Source organism: Salvelinus alpinus, chromosome 5, assembly GCF_045679555.1.
Source record: "Salvelinus alpinus chromosome 5, SLU_Salpinus.1, whole genome shotgun sequence".
Lineage (NCBI taxonomy): Eukaryota > Metazoa > Chordata > Actinopteri > Salmoniformes > Salmonidae > Salvelinus > Salvelinus alpinus.
The window spans coordinates 79,740,426-79,755,649 of record NC_092090.1 but is presented as its reverse complement, the minus strand read 5'-3'; the positions used below and the strand labels follow the sequence as shown (position 1 = coordinate 79,755,649).

The following is a 15,224-nucleotide window of genomic DNA, read 5'->3' as shown; positions in this document are numbered from 1 at the left end:
ACGAAGATTGAACTCTTTGGCCTGAATGCCAAGCGTCACGTCACGTCTGCTGGAAACCTGGCACCATCCCTACGGTGAAGCATGGTGGTGGCAACATCATGCTGTGGGGATGTTTTTCAGCGGCAGGGACTGGGAGACTAGTCAGGATCGAGGGAAAGATGAACAGAGCAAGATCCTTGATGAAAACCTGCTCAGGACCTCAGACTGGGGTGAGGGTTCACCTTCCAACAAGACAACGATCCTAAGCGCACAGCCAAGACAACGCAGGAGTGGCTTTGGGACAAGTCCCTGAATGTCCTTGAGTGGCCCTGCCAGAGCCCGGACTTGAACCCAATCGAACATCTCAGGAGAGTCTTGAAAATAGCTGTGCAGCGACGCTCCCCAGCCAACCTGACAGAGCTTGAGAGAATCTGCAGAAACTCCCAAATACAGGTGTGACAAGCTTGTAGCATCATACCCAAAAAGACTTAAGGCTGTAATCACTGCCAAAGATGCTTCAACAAAGTACTGAGTAAAGGGTCTGAATACAAATGTAAATGTGATATTTCAGTTTGTTATTTTGAATACACTTGCAAAAATGTCTAAAAACCTGTTTTTGCTTTGTCATTGTGGTACATTGTGTGTAGATTTATGAGGGGAGGGGGGGGGGTCTATTTAATCAATTTTAGAATAAGGCTGTAATGTAATAATGTGGAAAAGGTCAAGGGGTCTGAATACTTTCCGAATGCACTGTATATATGTATGCCGCTTGTGTCCATGTGTCACTTTTACATCCCAAACATAAGTTACAAGTTGTTCATGCAATGGGAAGTTGGTCTGTCTTACCTCCCACATGCAAACAGTTCAGAAAACATGGCACTCTTTCTCAGTGGTGGAAAAAGTACCCAATTTTCATACTTGAGTAAAAGTAAAGATACCTTAAAAGATAATGACTCAAGTAAAAGTGAAAGTCACCCAGTAGAATACTACTTTAAAAAGACTAAAATCCTACGTCTAAAAGTATTTGCTTTGAAATGTACTTAAGTATAAATAATTTTACATTTCTTATACATTTCTTATATTTTATATTGTCCCTGCAAACCAATACGATTTTCTTTTTTAAATTAATATTATTTATGGATAGCCAGGGGCGCAGTTCAACACTCAGACATAATTTACAAACTAAGCATTTGTGTTTAGTGAGTCTGCCAGATCAGAGGCAGTTGGGATGACTAGGGATATTATCTTGCTAAGTGTGTGAATTAGACAATGTTCCTGTCCTGCTAAGCATTCAAAATGTAACGAGTACTTTTGTGTGTCAGGGAAAATGTAAGGAATAAAAAGTACATTATTTTCTTCAGGAATGTAGTGGAGTAAAAGTAAAAGTTGTCAAAAAATATAAATAGTAAAGTACAGATACCCAAAAAAACTAGTAATTTAAGTACTTTAAGTAGTTTCCCTTAAGTACTTTACACCACTGCTCTTTTCCCTCGATTCTCTAGACTGGTGACGAAGGGCAAAGCAGACCAGACGAGTCTTTAGTGGCTTTTCTGACAGTACAGGAACACAATTCCAGTGTGGGCATTCAGATATTTCACAGATTTTTTTTCTTCTAAAATTACTTTTATGAATGTAGTTTTTTGGGGTTAATTGGCTTGTTTAAAGACAGAACAGTAGTAGTTTGTACCACAATATCACACATCTAATGTCAGGCTATAACATTAATCTCTGACATTAATCTAAAATGCGATCGTAAACCTAGGTAGGGTGGTGGGGTTTAAGATTAATTGACATCATGATAAACCCATCGCTTACATTTACCAAAATAATTGTACTGTGCAGATGCATGGATTGAGGCGCACCAGTACAGACAACCTTTTGCTTGGCTTCTCCCAAGAGAATAAATTACTACTGTAATATCATTTACATGTTTAACTCGATTTGCATTGTTTTGCCCATTGACTGAAATGTAGTTTAAATTGACAAGCGTTTTTTCTTTTTCGTCATAACCGTTTATTAGCCAGACCATGGACAAGAAAGTGTCAGCAACTCAGCATAGATGCACAGTATTTGCTAGTTGTTGGTTTCTGATGATAGTGGTCCAGGTGGAGGTTTTTCTGCACCACGTTTTTCACACCAACTGTCAAAAGTTGTAAAGCCTAGCAAGACAAGGTCATTATTTTGATCTGGTAGACTTTCGGCTGAGAGAGGAAACCCCCACCTGTAACTTGAAAACTGCAGAGTAAAACAAGGAAAACAAGAGAAACAGATGCATAAGAAACAAGATATAGCTACGGTGGTCACATTGTAAAGGACTTTACTCCTTTATGAACCGCTTTTGGTTAATGCAACAACAAAAGGACATCGACACGTCACCCATAGTTTCACAAATTTAATAAATTGAGTTTCAATAAAGGAAAATCAAAAACTATTTTCCAATAAACATATGTGATAATATACACTATTTACATCTTTACAAATGTATTTCTTTCTGACAAAACACAACACTGATAAGTTAATATATTCAAGCATTTTCTGAAGTGCACAGAACCACATACACGTTGGGGTATTATGTATATAAAAAAAATATTTTGCATCACAACATTAAAGACAATGTTTTATTTTGCAAAGGGTTATTGCAAAAGTTATGTAGTTAAGACATCAGATCCACTTCCTTCACATATCAACAATAAAAGTTGACATGTTGCCCACCGAGAGATAAATGCAGCTTCATAGACTTGAGGACATTAGAGACAACATGGAGATGGGGTTATGGTGCAACTCAAGGTAAAATGTGATAGTGTGTACAATACTGGTTTGTGTCATCTTTATCTGTAGGAGAGAGCAATGAATGGAGAGTGTAATAGGTGGACTCCATTGTGCTCACAAGACACCTCCACTCCCCCCCTGTCACAATTCAGGGCCAGGCCCAGCTCCATGGCCGTCAGCAGGGGGCCCACCCCCTCCCCCAACAGATCAGCATTGGTGTCCTGCAGAGACCATGGAGCTCCTGGCCTTTCTCGTGGACCCCCGCTTGAAAGCTCCCCCACTTTCCGCATGTCAACCAGACTTGGCTCCCCTCTGACACCACCAGCTGCCTCCTGAAGACCTTGGAATAGGAACAGCAGATCCACTCGAAGCTCCAGGACATTCTCCTTTGACCCAAAACTGTATCTGTGGAATAAAAGGTTAAGACAGGACCCACAGTACTTTAGCCTAATAATTACAACTTTCAGTTTCCATAGATATGGAATAAAGTTATATAAAAAGTTGAGGTATGACAGCTAAGTGAGTGTGCCATCATGTCAACCAGGACTCTTACCGTGTGGGAAGCTTGCGTTTTGCCATGTATGGAAGAACAGGCTCTATGTTCAGGTGTTGAGGATTCAACACATAGAGATGAATCTCAGCTCTCATGACTGTCACTGACAGAACATCCTGACTGAGAAGGAACTCCACATCTGTATCTAGGGTGGGAAAAGATCAACAAAATACTGTAAGGCCTAAATGAAATAAGCACTACTGAGAATGTGACAGTGGCCCCATTCCTTAGTAGAATAATTTATATATTCTATAAAACCAAGTCTAAAGGCACTTTAAAATGGAGATTCTCTACAGTAGGCCTACATACTAATTTAGTCCAAGAGTAGGCTTAATACATTGCTAAGAATCTACTTCAAATGACTGGATTTAGATTCTTACCTCCACTGATACTACCCTGAATCCCTTTGACGCCTCTGCAATGAAAACCTAACTGACAGCAATGATAGACGCGTCTGACAAAATGGAATAGTGGTTGCTCAGGAAAGACTGTGCGCCGTAAACCTCCTTGGGCCATTGAACGCACCCGGAGACGATGTAGCAGTGCCAATTCCATCGGGTACGCGCTGGTTTCCATCCAAGGCGCTGACAACACTGCGCAATGTTGCCGCTGCGTCTCATCGCTCTCCCGTCGCCATCGTCTCAAGATATCTGTAGGTAAAGTATTGGGACCATCCTGAAAAGCGGAGGACTTTGACAGTATCTCCTGCACCGCGCGACACTGTACTCCAATGAAATTAGTAGACACAGATAAGAAAATGAAGGCAATCCAAGAGCATGTGGTAGAAGCCATGGTGATGGGTCCGTAATTGGAGAGCTCCACTAGTTGTACCAGCTCCGTCCAGTGGTGTGGTGTATCTGAAAAAGACCGCTTATCTGCGTGGTTTATAGGGCATGCCCCTCCACTGACAATGGGGCATTCTGCCACTTAGAATTTTAATTCTGTTTCTCCACCCCCCTGTTTTGTTCGTGCCCCTAACTACCGATTTGCACCCCACTGACCCATAAAATTAGTTTGCATAATAAGGCACTCCGAAAACACCGACTCCAGTCATTCAAATTCAGCTACAGCGTATCTAATGACCCTAATTACACTATATTTGGACCATCAAGAAAGGTCTCATTTGATAGTCTCGAAAACCCAACCATAGGCAACACAGTGATTATGGCTTAGGGTTGGGTTTTCGAGACTACTTATTTCCAGGACACCAGGCACAGAAACCGATGTTACTTTCTATTTGGATATATTTACGCACGTAGACAGTCCAGCTATCTTAAATTTCATGAAAACTTACATTTAGGCATTGTTCGTCCCCTTCACCCAAAGAAATATAATTACCATGATAACAATTGGGGTCAGTGTTCGTACTTTAGTGTTTGTAAAGTACTGTGGGCGCCGTATTTATGCTTAGCTTGAGCTGTGTGCCTGGTGCTACAGTACTACTATCGTTATGGCACTATAGGGAGCACGATGGCCGACAACCTTACGGAATATTATTGGCAAATGATTCATGTGCTTCATTAATCAGCGAGTATCACATTTAGTGTATTCAATGGCTTTTGGCTTGATTTCAGAGGTGGTCAAAATCAAGTCTACAATGAAAACCCAAGAGTACACTCTCAGGACAGAATATTACACTAAAAAACACAAAAAATATTACATGATATCTGTAATTATATATAATACGTTTTTCCTACATATGGTATGTCATTAGGTACAACATAATATTTTTTTTTAAATACATTGTGGTTGGTGGTGAAGGATTCAGTGGTAGCTGATTATCTTTATCCAAATGAAAAGGATTACAGTGATTAGGAAACCCGGCAGCCATGATGCCTTCATGATGTTTGTACATTGAATATTTGTTACACAACATCTCTATAAGCTCATATTTCATGTGGTGTGTTGGTTTGGAATTTCATTATATATTGTGCAAAATGTCTTCTGTGTCGGGCCTTGCTAGGCAGAGAGAAAGCATTGTCCTGGTGGTCTGTCTTTGCAGTGTTGACAGAGATCACGGTCCTCTGCACATTAATACAACACAGTATAGGACTTAACCAAAGTTATTGTAAATCATTTAACTTCCTAAAACTCTTTACACAGTGTTTATCTTAAAAAAAGATTCAGTGTAAGTTCATTGTTTGAAATGAATTTAGAGAGAACCATATTCAGATTAGTGACTGAGTAGACAGTGGTTCTGGTGGAACTCCTTGTCACAGTCAGTCAGAGCAGGTTAACAGCAGTTAACCCTGTGCTTCAGTAACCTGTGTCGGGCCTTGTTAGGCAGAGAGAAAGCATTGTCCTGGTGGTCGGGGATGCCAGAGTTTCTCACCGCTCCGCCTTGCTGCAGGAAGTACGTCTCCTGGGCCACACTGCGGATCCCGTACACAGCTGCACCCGCAATCCTGTATTATAAACGTAAGACACATTACAACTCAATGGAAACACTCTGGGATTTATCTTAAGATAATACAAACTGCATAATGATGGCCTGTTCCCCCTCCCCCATCATCTGACTTGAGGAGGAGTAATGCATGTTGAGAGAGCCCCCTGCCAGTCATACTGACCTGACAATAGCCTCCTGCAGAGCTTCAGTGTGAGAGAAATGCGAGTGGAGCAGCGATGTGGCTCTCACAAAAGAACGGTCCTGGGCTCCCCCTGGCCTACCAGACAGGTTGCCTGCAGGGACACAGTATAGGCACTCATTACAAATACCACACAAACATGGATGACCATGAAAGTAAAAGACAGAGGTGGTGTATATACACTATACAGCATCTTACTAACTCAAATCACCACTAAGTACTACAAATGCCCCAAGATTCCACAATCAGCTAAAACTAATTTTCACAAGGCACCACAGCCCCACAAAATGTCCCAAAACATTCCAATCAGCTACAGCAAAGCACTGAGTTTACTACTCACTCCAGCAGTAAGGTCAACGCTGGGAGACAGAGTTCCACAAATATCATAAGCAACAGACAAATAGAGAGAGGAAAAAAGGTAAAAGTCAGATAGGACAGCTAGAAAAAAAATAGAGCTATGGAATATACCGTGGTTTGACAACATTTCAGAGAGCTCTGAGAATATTAGAGCCTCACTTGTGAGCGTGTTCTGTATACAGTCAGTCTGTAGTGTCCCTGAGGGCCAGAGGCTCCCGGAGCAGTAGTCCTCAGATGTGCCTCCAGTCCATTCAGAGATGCCAGGCTTCTGAGATACTGGGGATAAACCACAGGGTGATGGCTGATTAAATGGTTTGACAAAATATCAAACTGCTGCAATAACATGTAGGGCAATAGTGGAGATATTCTATTTAATTTTCTAACAGTTGAACATGTGGTTGTCCAGACAGGGGAATCTCTTGTGGAACACTCATACATGAACAAACATTCATATCCCTCCCATATTCCACAACAGTTCCTCACCACTTCCTCTGTGGCTTCAGTGTCGCTGTGGAATTGTCTCTCTACCAGTAGGGCCAGTACCAGCCCTCTCACCCTGTCCTGGTACAGTGCCGTGGGGAGCAAAGGGACATCTGTAGAGTTCTCACAGGGCAAGGGGGAGGCGGGGGGCAAGCCAACTGCTGGACTTTACTCCCCTGTCGTCCCTTCACCCTAAACGCCTTATCTCCCACATTCCCCATCCTCTGACTGCCAGGCGCTCGAGACTCCTCACCGCTGAACCTGTGGGCTGCAGACTTTTCTCCACCCAGGGTAATACTACCTCCATTCTGTCCATTGACGTGACATCTGTCGTTGTTTTGCATTGATTTGCCTTCTCCCGCAAGACCTGACTCATTGCTCCCACCCTTTATGTTGTTAAAACTGTGGTCGTACGAACCTCCTGTGACACCCTCTTCCACCTCATGGGACAGCTTTCCATTGGACAACGTATGATGAGAGGTCTCTGGAGCGACATTGATAGGTAAGGGGCTGAGAGGGCCAGGAGTGTGAAATGAAGGACTTGGGCTAAATAGCAACTCATCAGATATGGATGACCCGGGAGTGGAGGGATAGTGGAGAGATAGTGGGTGGGGTCCGGGTCAGATGAATCAGTGGTCAGTGTGTCAGATAGGGTTCTTGACAGGAGGCGGGACTTCCTGGGTCACTTTACCTCCCTTGGAGTAGATTGGGATCTGTAGGACAAAGAGTCTCAACAATTTACACTCACATCAGAGTTGCAACCATTCCAAACGTGTCTAACCCCAACTTTCACTTGGCTTTGAGATTACTGTATCAGGACGGAACACATTATAACTCACTCGAGTAAGAGTGTTTAACAGAAAAGGGTCACACTTCATCTGGATAGACTGGATTTTCCATCTGTAGAGCATAGATGCTCTACAGATGGTCATACTATCAACAAACTATCAGTTGATAAGCAACTGCTTGGTAAGGTTACGGTTAGGGTTAGAGCTAGGGTTAGTAGATAGATAGTTGAAATGTTACTGATAGTCTGTAAAGCATCTACAGATGGACTATCCAAATAAAGTGTTACGAAGGAAAGTGTTTCTACAGTGGAGGATGGAGGTGGGTTTCTTCCTGAGGGGGTGAAGTACCTGGATGCTCTGTACACAGGAGAGGAGCGCAGATACTGTAGTTCAGTGGCGGTCAGGAACACAGTGGTGGAGGTCACTGCGCTAAATAGAGGAGTGCTGCCAGAAGAGCTGGAGGAACTTAGTCCATCGGGTCTCTGGTCCTAAGGAAAAGTATAAGCAAAAATGTATGACAAGGCCTGTTACTTAAACTGCTGACTTTGTAAAACAATCTAAAGCATAGCTTTTGTATTCAGATAGTGATGCATAATACAACAACCCAACTTAGAAGGAACCTCAACAAATTAAGATGATCACAAGATGATTTCTAAAATCTCAAAGGAGAGAAGCACCTAAATTATCAGCCACTGTTATCTGGTTGTACGTTTCAGTTTCATGAACCATGACTTTCACTGTCAGATTAGGGGGCATCTGTGTACTGTCAACCCTGTGGAGCAAAGACTTGTTTTTTGAGACATGTATATACAGTTAGTGTCTGATTCTAATCTGTGGTTAACTATTCCAGTCCTTTGGTGCTGCAAAGGTCAGACAGTTTACCTCCCACGATAGAGTAAACAACCAGCTAACACTAGAGGGCAGCGCTGACAGGCCTGCAGAATTAGGACAGCCTTGAGTAGGAGAAGTGGGTCAATCTGAGAATCAAAATGCCATACATGAAACAAGGAAATAATTGCCAGGCTAGGCCAGAAGTTAATAAACATAAAAGATGAATGAAATATGTATCGATATATCAACAAACTCCTTATTATTACCCTCCAGACGAGCTTCAATGCCATACAACTCTCCTTCCGTGGCCTCCAATTGCTCTTAAATACAAGTAAAACTAAATGCATGCTCTTCAACCGATCGCTGCCTGCACCTGCCCGCCTGTCCAACATCACTACTCTGGACGGTTCTGACTTAGAATATGTGGACAACTACAAATACCTAGGGGCCTGGTTAGACTGTACACTCCTTCCAGACTCACATCAAACATCTCCAATCCAAAGTTAAATCTAGAATTGGCTTCCTATTTCGCAACAAAGCATCCTTCACTCATGCTGCCAAACATACCCTTGTAAAACTGACTATCCTACCAATCCTCGACTTCGGCGATGTCATTTACAAAATAGCCTCCAATACCCTACTCAATAAATTGGATGCTGTCTATGACAGTGCCATCCGTTTTGTCACCAAAGCCCCATATACTACCCACCACTGCGACCTGTACGCTCTCGTTGGCTGGCCCTCGCTTCATACTCGTCGCAAAACCCACTGGCTCCAGGTCATCTACAAGACCCGGTAAAGCCCTGCATAATCTCAGCTCACTGGTCACTATAGCAGTACCCACCTGTAGCACGCGCTCCAGCAGGTTTTTCTCTCTGGTCACCCCCAAAACCAATTCTTCCTTTGGCCGCCTCTCCTTCCAGTTCTCTGCTGCCAATGACTGGAACGAACTACAAAAATCTCTGAAACTGGAAACACTTATCTCCCTCACTAGCTTTAAGAACCAGCTGTCAGAGCAGCTCACAGATTACTGCACCTGTACATAGCCCATCTATAATTTAGCCCAAACAACTACCTCTCCCTCTCCCTCTAATGTATTTATTTATTTATTTTGCTCCTTTGCACCCCATTATTTCTATCTCTACTTTGCACATTCTTCCACTGCAAATCTACCATTCCAGTGTTTTACTTACTATATTGTATTTACTTCGCCACCATGGCCATTTCTTTGCCTTTACCTCCCTTATCTCACCTCATTTGCTCACATTGTATATAGACTTATTTTTCTACTGTATTATTGACTGTATGTTTGTTTTACTCCATGTGTAACTGTGTTGTTGTATGTGTCGAACTGCTTTGCTTTATCTTGGCCAGGTCGCAATTGTAAATGAGAACTTGTTCTCAACTTGCCTACCTGGTTAAATAAAGGTGAAATTTAAAAAATATATATTTAAAAAAATTACTTACATGTGTAGAGTCAATGTTGCTCAAGCAACTGAAGATGTGGTGGAGTTCAGTGGAGACTCCTTGTAAGTGGTAGAGGTACAGTGCCCATCGAACTGCAAAATCTTCCTGACTGTAGATCTAAATGCAAGGCAAATCAGAGGGAGACATATTTAGCATTAGCAAAAAAAATATTCTTGATTAACACACAACTATGTGAAATTAAGACTTTTTTTTAACTGCATTGTTGGTTAAGGGCTCGTAAGTAAGCAATTCACTAAGGTCTACATCTGTTATATTCAGCGCATGTGACTAATACATTTTGATTTGATATGGATATGACAGATTGCTGTACACAGCTAAGATAAGTGTTAGAGATGACTGTACCTGGTAACTCTGGCGGATAGGGCCGTTATAAAAACTAAAGTGATTTATAAGCTGATCGAGGTCACAGATACTGATGTCTGGTATTTCCACTTAACAGCTTAAGGCCTGAGAGAGAGCAGCATGGAGAGTAATGACATCTACACAGGGGATGGAGAGACACAAACATCACTAAACAACCCTGTGGCATTTTAACTGGTTTAGTGGACGAGCATTCTCATTACAATGGTCTATACATCTGAGATGTGAGTGAATGTATCAATAAGACCATTGCACTTTATCTGTAAGCGTTTCCTCAAACATTTGAAGATGTCTTATGGGCCGTCATATGGTATGGGATCATCAATAAAAACAGGGATAATTCTTGGTACGCAGTTAGTATCAATAATCTCGCCTAGGGAACACATCTTCTCTGATGTCCCTACCTCTTCAGGATAGAAGTAGCAGATTCCAGCTCTTGTAGGGTCACCCTCACCTTTGACCCATCATACAGGAAGAAGTTAATGCATTTGCAAATCACCAAGAAATCAGTGTAAAATTACATAACACCATACCAACACTACTAATAGAAAAGTAGGTACTATAGAATGGCCGACTAAGGATAGAAGGCCAATTAAATACAGGAGAAGAATAGAATCTCAGATCAGGTGACAGTCCCTCCTTGAGTCAGGCAGTGATCTCAGCCATAGCTGTCAGTGGGTTGTACTGGTTGCCTCAAAGGCTGTCCTCCACATTCATAAGGACAGATTAATAATACGAGTGGATTCATTCGAATTTGAGTTAGATCCCAGGTAAAATGCATAGGTAGATATACTGTTTATGTTGATATGCCATGCATTCACTATTCAACCAACTGTTGCCGGCAATTGGAGACTGCTTGATAAAAATAAAAACTGATCAGAATAGCCCAAAAGTATTACTGGAAATCATTTCACTTTGCAGATTGTGCCATGTCAAGCAAGCTACCAGCTGGCTGACGTTTAGCTTACCCAACAATCTTGTTCCAAAAGAAGTTTACGCACCCTTCCTCTGTTTTTCAAGGTAACACATTTAAAGTCAACTCAGCAGAATACTTTCACATTTCATAAACTTCCTTTGCAAGACTGTTTCAGACAATTTTACAACTGAATTGAAAACAGATTTACTCGCAGGTCGTTACCACAGGCATAATTATGGCTAAACCCAACCATCTCTTAATCTCATTTCAAGCCCAACCACACTGCTAACCTTATGCCTCACCTTTAATACAAACGTAATTTGTTTTACATTTTCAGGATACACAATTGACTTTGTGGCTGTGGTAACTAGTGACAACCCTACTGGTTTGCAAGAGTAATGCAAGTCACAAGTTAGTCATGTGAAAGTACAGGTATAATTGGGGTCAAACAGTGTTGTTCTGAAACATGAAGTTCTAAACTCCTTTCGTTATTCTAAAACACATTTGGAGAAACAGACAGAAACCATATTGTGTCAAATTGAGAGTTAACACCACAATGTATTTTGGTAATAATTATTTATTTAAGTTAAGCAGAAATGGTGTTAAATGGTCCAGAAAAATGTAACTAACATTTTGGGTCCCTTGTGGCAGGTGCACAGAGGTAAACATAATAGAATAGAGAAGAGTAAACAGTTTGGGGAGTGTGGTCCAGTAACAGTAATGAATTGAGGAAAGAGACTGGTCCCAGTGTGTGAGGTGGTCTGAGGGAGAGATCACTCATCACGTCCCTCATAGCCATCAGGGAGGGCATTCACTTCAGGGTTGTGGAACAGGCTCTTGTTGCCATCACCCCAAGGGAAACGCTGGTGAGAGAAGAATCAAGTTAACAGTGACAAAGTAAATTAACAGGGGGCAGATTCAAATGTAACTACTCAATGCAAAATTAGACAATGCTAAAAAGTATATAATCAAAGAAACGTGTTTTGCAACAATAAATATTTAGGATCTTGCCATAATTTATCAGACCTTGCTGCGAATGCGAAGATGGCTGTAAGGGACAAACTCTGGCTCCACATGGTGTGCAGCATGGTGCTGCATTTTTAGGTACATGTTCAACATGCACACTGCAACTCCTGGAAGGGCAACCACAAAGGAGAGGATCTTCCATGTTCTGGCTGGAGAAGAAACAAAGGAAGAAAAAAAAATACATTGTTGTTTGACGAGTAACAAAGGCTTCATTTACACTTAAGCCAGTTATAGTTAATACATTTAACCTTTATGTTCTGTTTAAATACATTGTGATGTGACAGACATGTTGAAAACTAACAGCTACTTTGAGGTCACTGGAATGTTAAATCCGTAACTTCCTTTCCTTTGAATGTGTGCTCCTAAGTATCTCAATCTCTGCACATGTCAATGTCAATGCAACCACCGAAGTGCAACAGGTACAGGGTGTGTACTGTTGAGTTTCCATTTCCAAAGAGCCTCTAACTTAGCTAATCCAATCACATACTTTTTTACAAATATAAACCATGATCACTGCATGAGGCATTTGAAATTGTGTGCTCGCTGAAGTACAGTTTACAGAGGTTCTGCCCCTGTTCTACCCACTGTTCCTAGGCCGTCATTGCAAATAAGCATGTGTTCTTAACTGACTTGCCTAGTTAAATAAATGTTAAATAAAAAATAAAAGGTTCAGTAGAGTATTTAACCACAATTGAACTACTGCACACAGTTGAGTGCCACAGCACTTAATCTTTTAGACTTAACATTTTGCTGACCTGGGAGAACAGATGTGAAGAATTTAGCAAGTTACTGTTGGTAAAGAGGTTATTGGATGAATAAGGTGTCATGCTAGGTTGACAAAGTCCTGCAGTACTGGCAGCACTCCAGGTACAAGGTTCCCTACCCCCCATGGTCATGGAGAGAAAACAGGAGAGCTACCTGAACAGGAGAGCTACCTGAAGGCCTAAGTCATGGTCGAAATTAGTGAACGCCTTTAACTCACTACGGCTATGAGCTTGCTAACTGATCTCCATGACATTGACATTGTTAAATCACAATTGTGAAACTGATTTAATAATTGTTTTCTTCATTGCCTTCACATACTGCGCTAACGTTGGCTAGCTAAATCTGAGATGGGACATTCAAAACACAACCTAGACAGATGTTTGGTAGGTTTGAAAACTAGCAATAGGGTGTACAGTTATCTAGCTAACTAGCGTTAAATATCTAGTCATCTAAAAGTTAAATGAAAACATTACCTATCGTAGTTAACATTTAATTCAACAGGGAGTCATGTTGAGACCAAGGTCTCTTCTGCAAATGAGCTCTAGTTAGCTTAGTCTAACATTGTGTTAATCCAGCCACCTGGGTCGTATAGAATGGGGATTTAGCAATTGCCAACGAGTCCTGTGTAGCTAGGTATGTGGTTGATTTTTCTAACCTAGCTAGTTAACGTTATCGAATACAGCAGCTGTATGCTGCCTCGCGCTAACGTTAGCTAGCAAGGTCACGAAGGTACCACGTCCTCCAAGAATATGTTTATGGTTTTGTCATTCGTAAATCGTGTCCTTTGAGCAATGTTTGTGTGGCATTACCTGTTTGCTCCCCATGACCATGAGCCGCTGTGGCAGAGAGTTGACGAGTCTGGATCAATGAGGACCGCAGGAGAGTTTGAGAAATTCGTCCGAAGGCCGCCATTTCCACTGTCTTTCTGACTCGATCAGCAGATGAACGGAAGTGATGTAGGGGAAACGTGCTCTGCTGAAAACAACAACCAGACCACCTAGAACGGTCATCTGAAAAGAGAGGTAAAACACAATACAATACGAGTGAAATACTTTTCTTTCCAAAAAATGTCAATGAAGTATGCAAAAAAACAACAACAACATGGTGGTGTGGGCTTATACCGGTCATTAAAAATATGAACGCAAGTAGACCGCTGATTGGCCCGCTCATCCTCCTCAGGGTGATGACATCATCCTATATGAAGAAATAGTAAGCATTTTTAAAACGTTCTGTTTGAGATACAAGTTTGAGGTGGGGTTTCTGAAGTGGTTTTTCCCCCCTCTAATTTATGCTTTGGCCAACAATACGAGTATAGCACAGGAGGTTGGTGGCACCTTAAGTGGATGGGGAAGACAGGTTTGTGGTAATGGTTGGAGCAGAATTTTTTTAAATATTATTTTAAAATGTAACCTTTATTTAACTAGGCAAGTCAGTTAAGAACAAATTCTTATTTACAATGAAGGCCTACCCGGCCAAACCCAGGCGGCGCTGGGCCAATTGTTCGCCGCCCTATGAGACTCCCAATCACGACCAGATGTGATACGGTCTGGATTCAAACCAGGAACTGTAGTGATGCCTCTTGCACTGAGATGCAGTGGCTTAGACAGCTGTGCCATTCGGGAGCACTCAGGAATTAATGGAATGGTATTGATGCTATTCCATTCGCTTTGTTCTGGCCATTACTATGAGCCGTCCTCTGCTCAGCAGCCTAGACTGGAGTATAGGATAAGTTAACAACATTATTTGGGTATGAGTTAACAGAATATTAACTTTTAAAAGTGAGATTTTTTTTTAAATCATTACATTTTTACCCCTTTTTCGTGATATCCAATTGGTAGTTACAGTCTTGTCCCATCACTGCAACTCCCGTACGGACTCGGGAGAGGCGAAGGTCGAGAGCAGTGCCTCCTCCCAAACATGACCCTGCCAAGCCTCACTGCTTCTTGACACAACACTCGCTTAACCCGGAAGCCAGAGGCACCAATGGGTCGGTGGAAACACAGTACACTAAACCCTCCCCTAACCCGGACAACAATGGGCCAATTGTGTACCGCCTCATGGGTCGGTCACGGCCGGCTGCGACACAGTCTGGGATCGAACCAGGATCTGTAGTGATGCAGTGCCTTAGACCGCTGCGCCACTCGGGAGGCCTAAAAGTGAGATTTTAACTATACTTTTTTACAGTAGCCTACTAGCTATAGCCCTATGCAGAGACTATGTGACAAAATGACCCTAACCAACATTGTACCAGATTCTTCAGTTTTGCATCTACAGTAAACTAAATCACCAAATATGGACCCAACTGTACCGTATGGCAAATTCTACTC

At 42.0% G+C, this 15,224-nt stretch overlaps 2 protein-coding genes and 1 pseudogene across 2 annotated transcripts; all 3 read right to left on the bottom strand.

The window, feature by feature from the left end:
* Positions 1–2,356: 2,356 nt before the first annotated feature.
* On the bottom strand, positions 2,357–4,193 carry LOC139576912 (uncharacterized). Its single transcript, XM_071403505.1, has 3 exons — positions 3,682–4,193; positions 3,302–3,446; positions 2,357–3,153 (listed from the first exon to the last, which is right to left on the bottom strand). The coding sequence occupies exons 1-3, from the start codon at positions 4,091–4,093 to the stop codon at positions 2,808–2,810; spliced, it is 903 nt and encodes a 300-aa protein (XP_071259606.1). The 5' UTR covers positions 4,094–4,193; the 3' UTR covers positions 2,357–2,807.
* A 135-nt stretch (positions 4,194–4,328) lies between these two features.
* LOC139575346 (BLOC-3 complex member HPS4-like) lies at positions 4,329–10,655 on the bottom strand (annotated as a pseudogene).
* Positions 10,656–11,667: 1,012 nt separating this feature from the next.
* Positions 11,668–14,070, bottom strand: LOC139576914 (cytochrome c oxidase subunit 6A, mitochondrial-like). Its single transcript, XM_071403506.1, has 4 exons — positions 14,019–14,070; positions 13,707–13,907; positions 12,133–12,281; positions 11,668–11,969 (listed from the first exon to the last, which is right to left on the bottom strand). The coding sequence occupies exons 1-4, from the start codon at positions 14,065–14,067 to the stop codon at positions 11,880–11,882; spliced, it is 489 nt and encodes a 162-aa protein (XP_071259607.1). The 5' UTR covers positions 14,068–14,070; the 3' UTR covers positions 11,668–11,879.
* Positions 14,071–15,224: the final 1,154 nt, after the last annotated feature.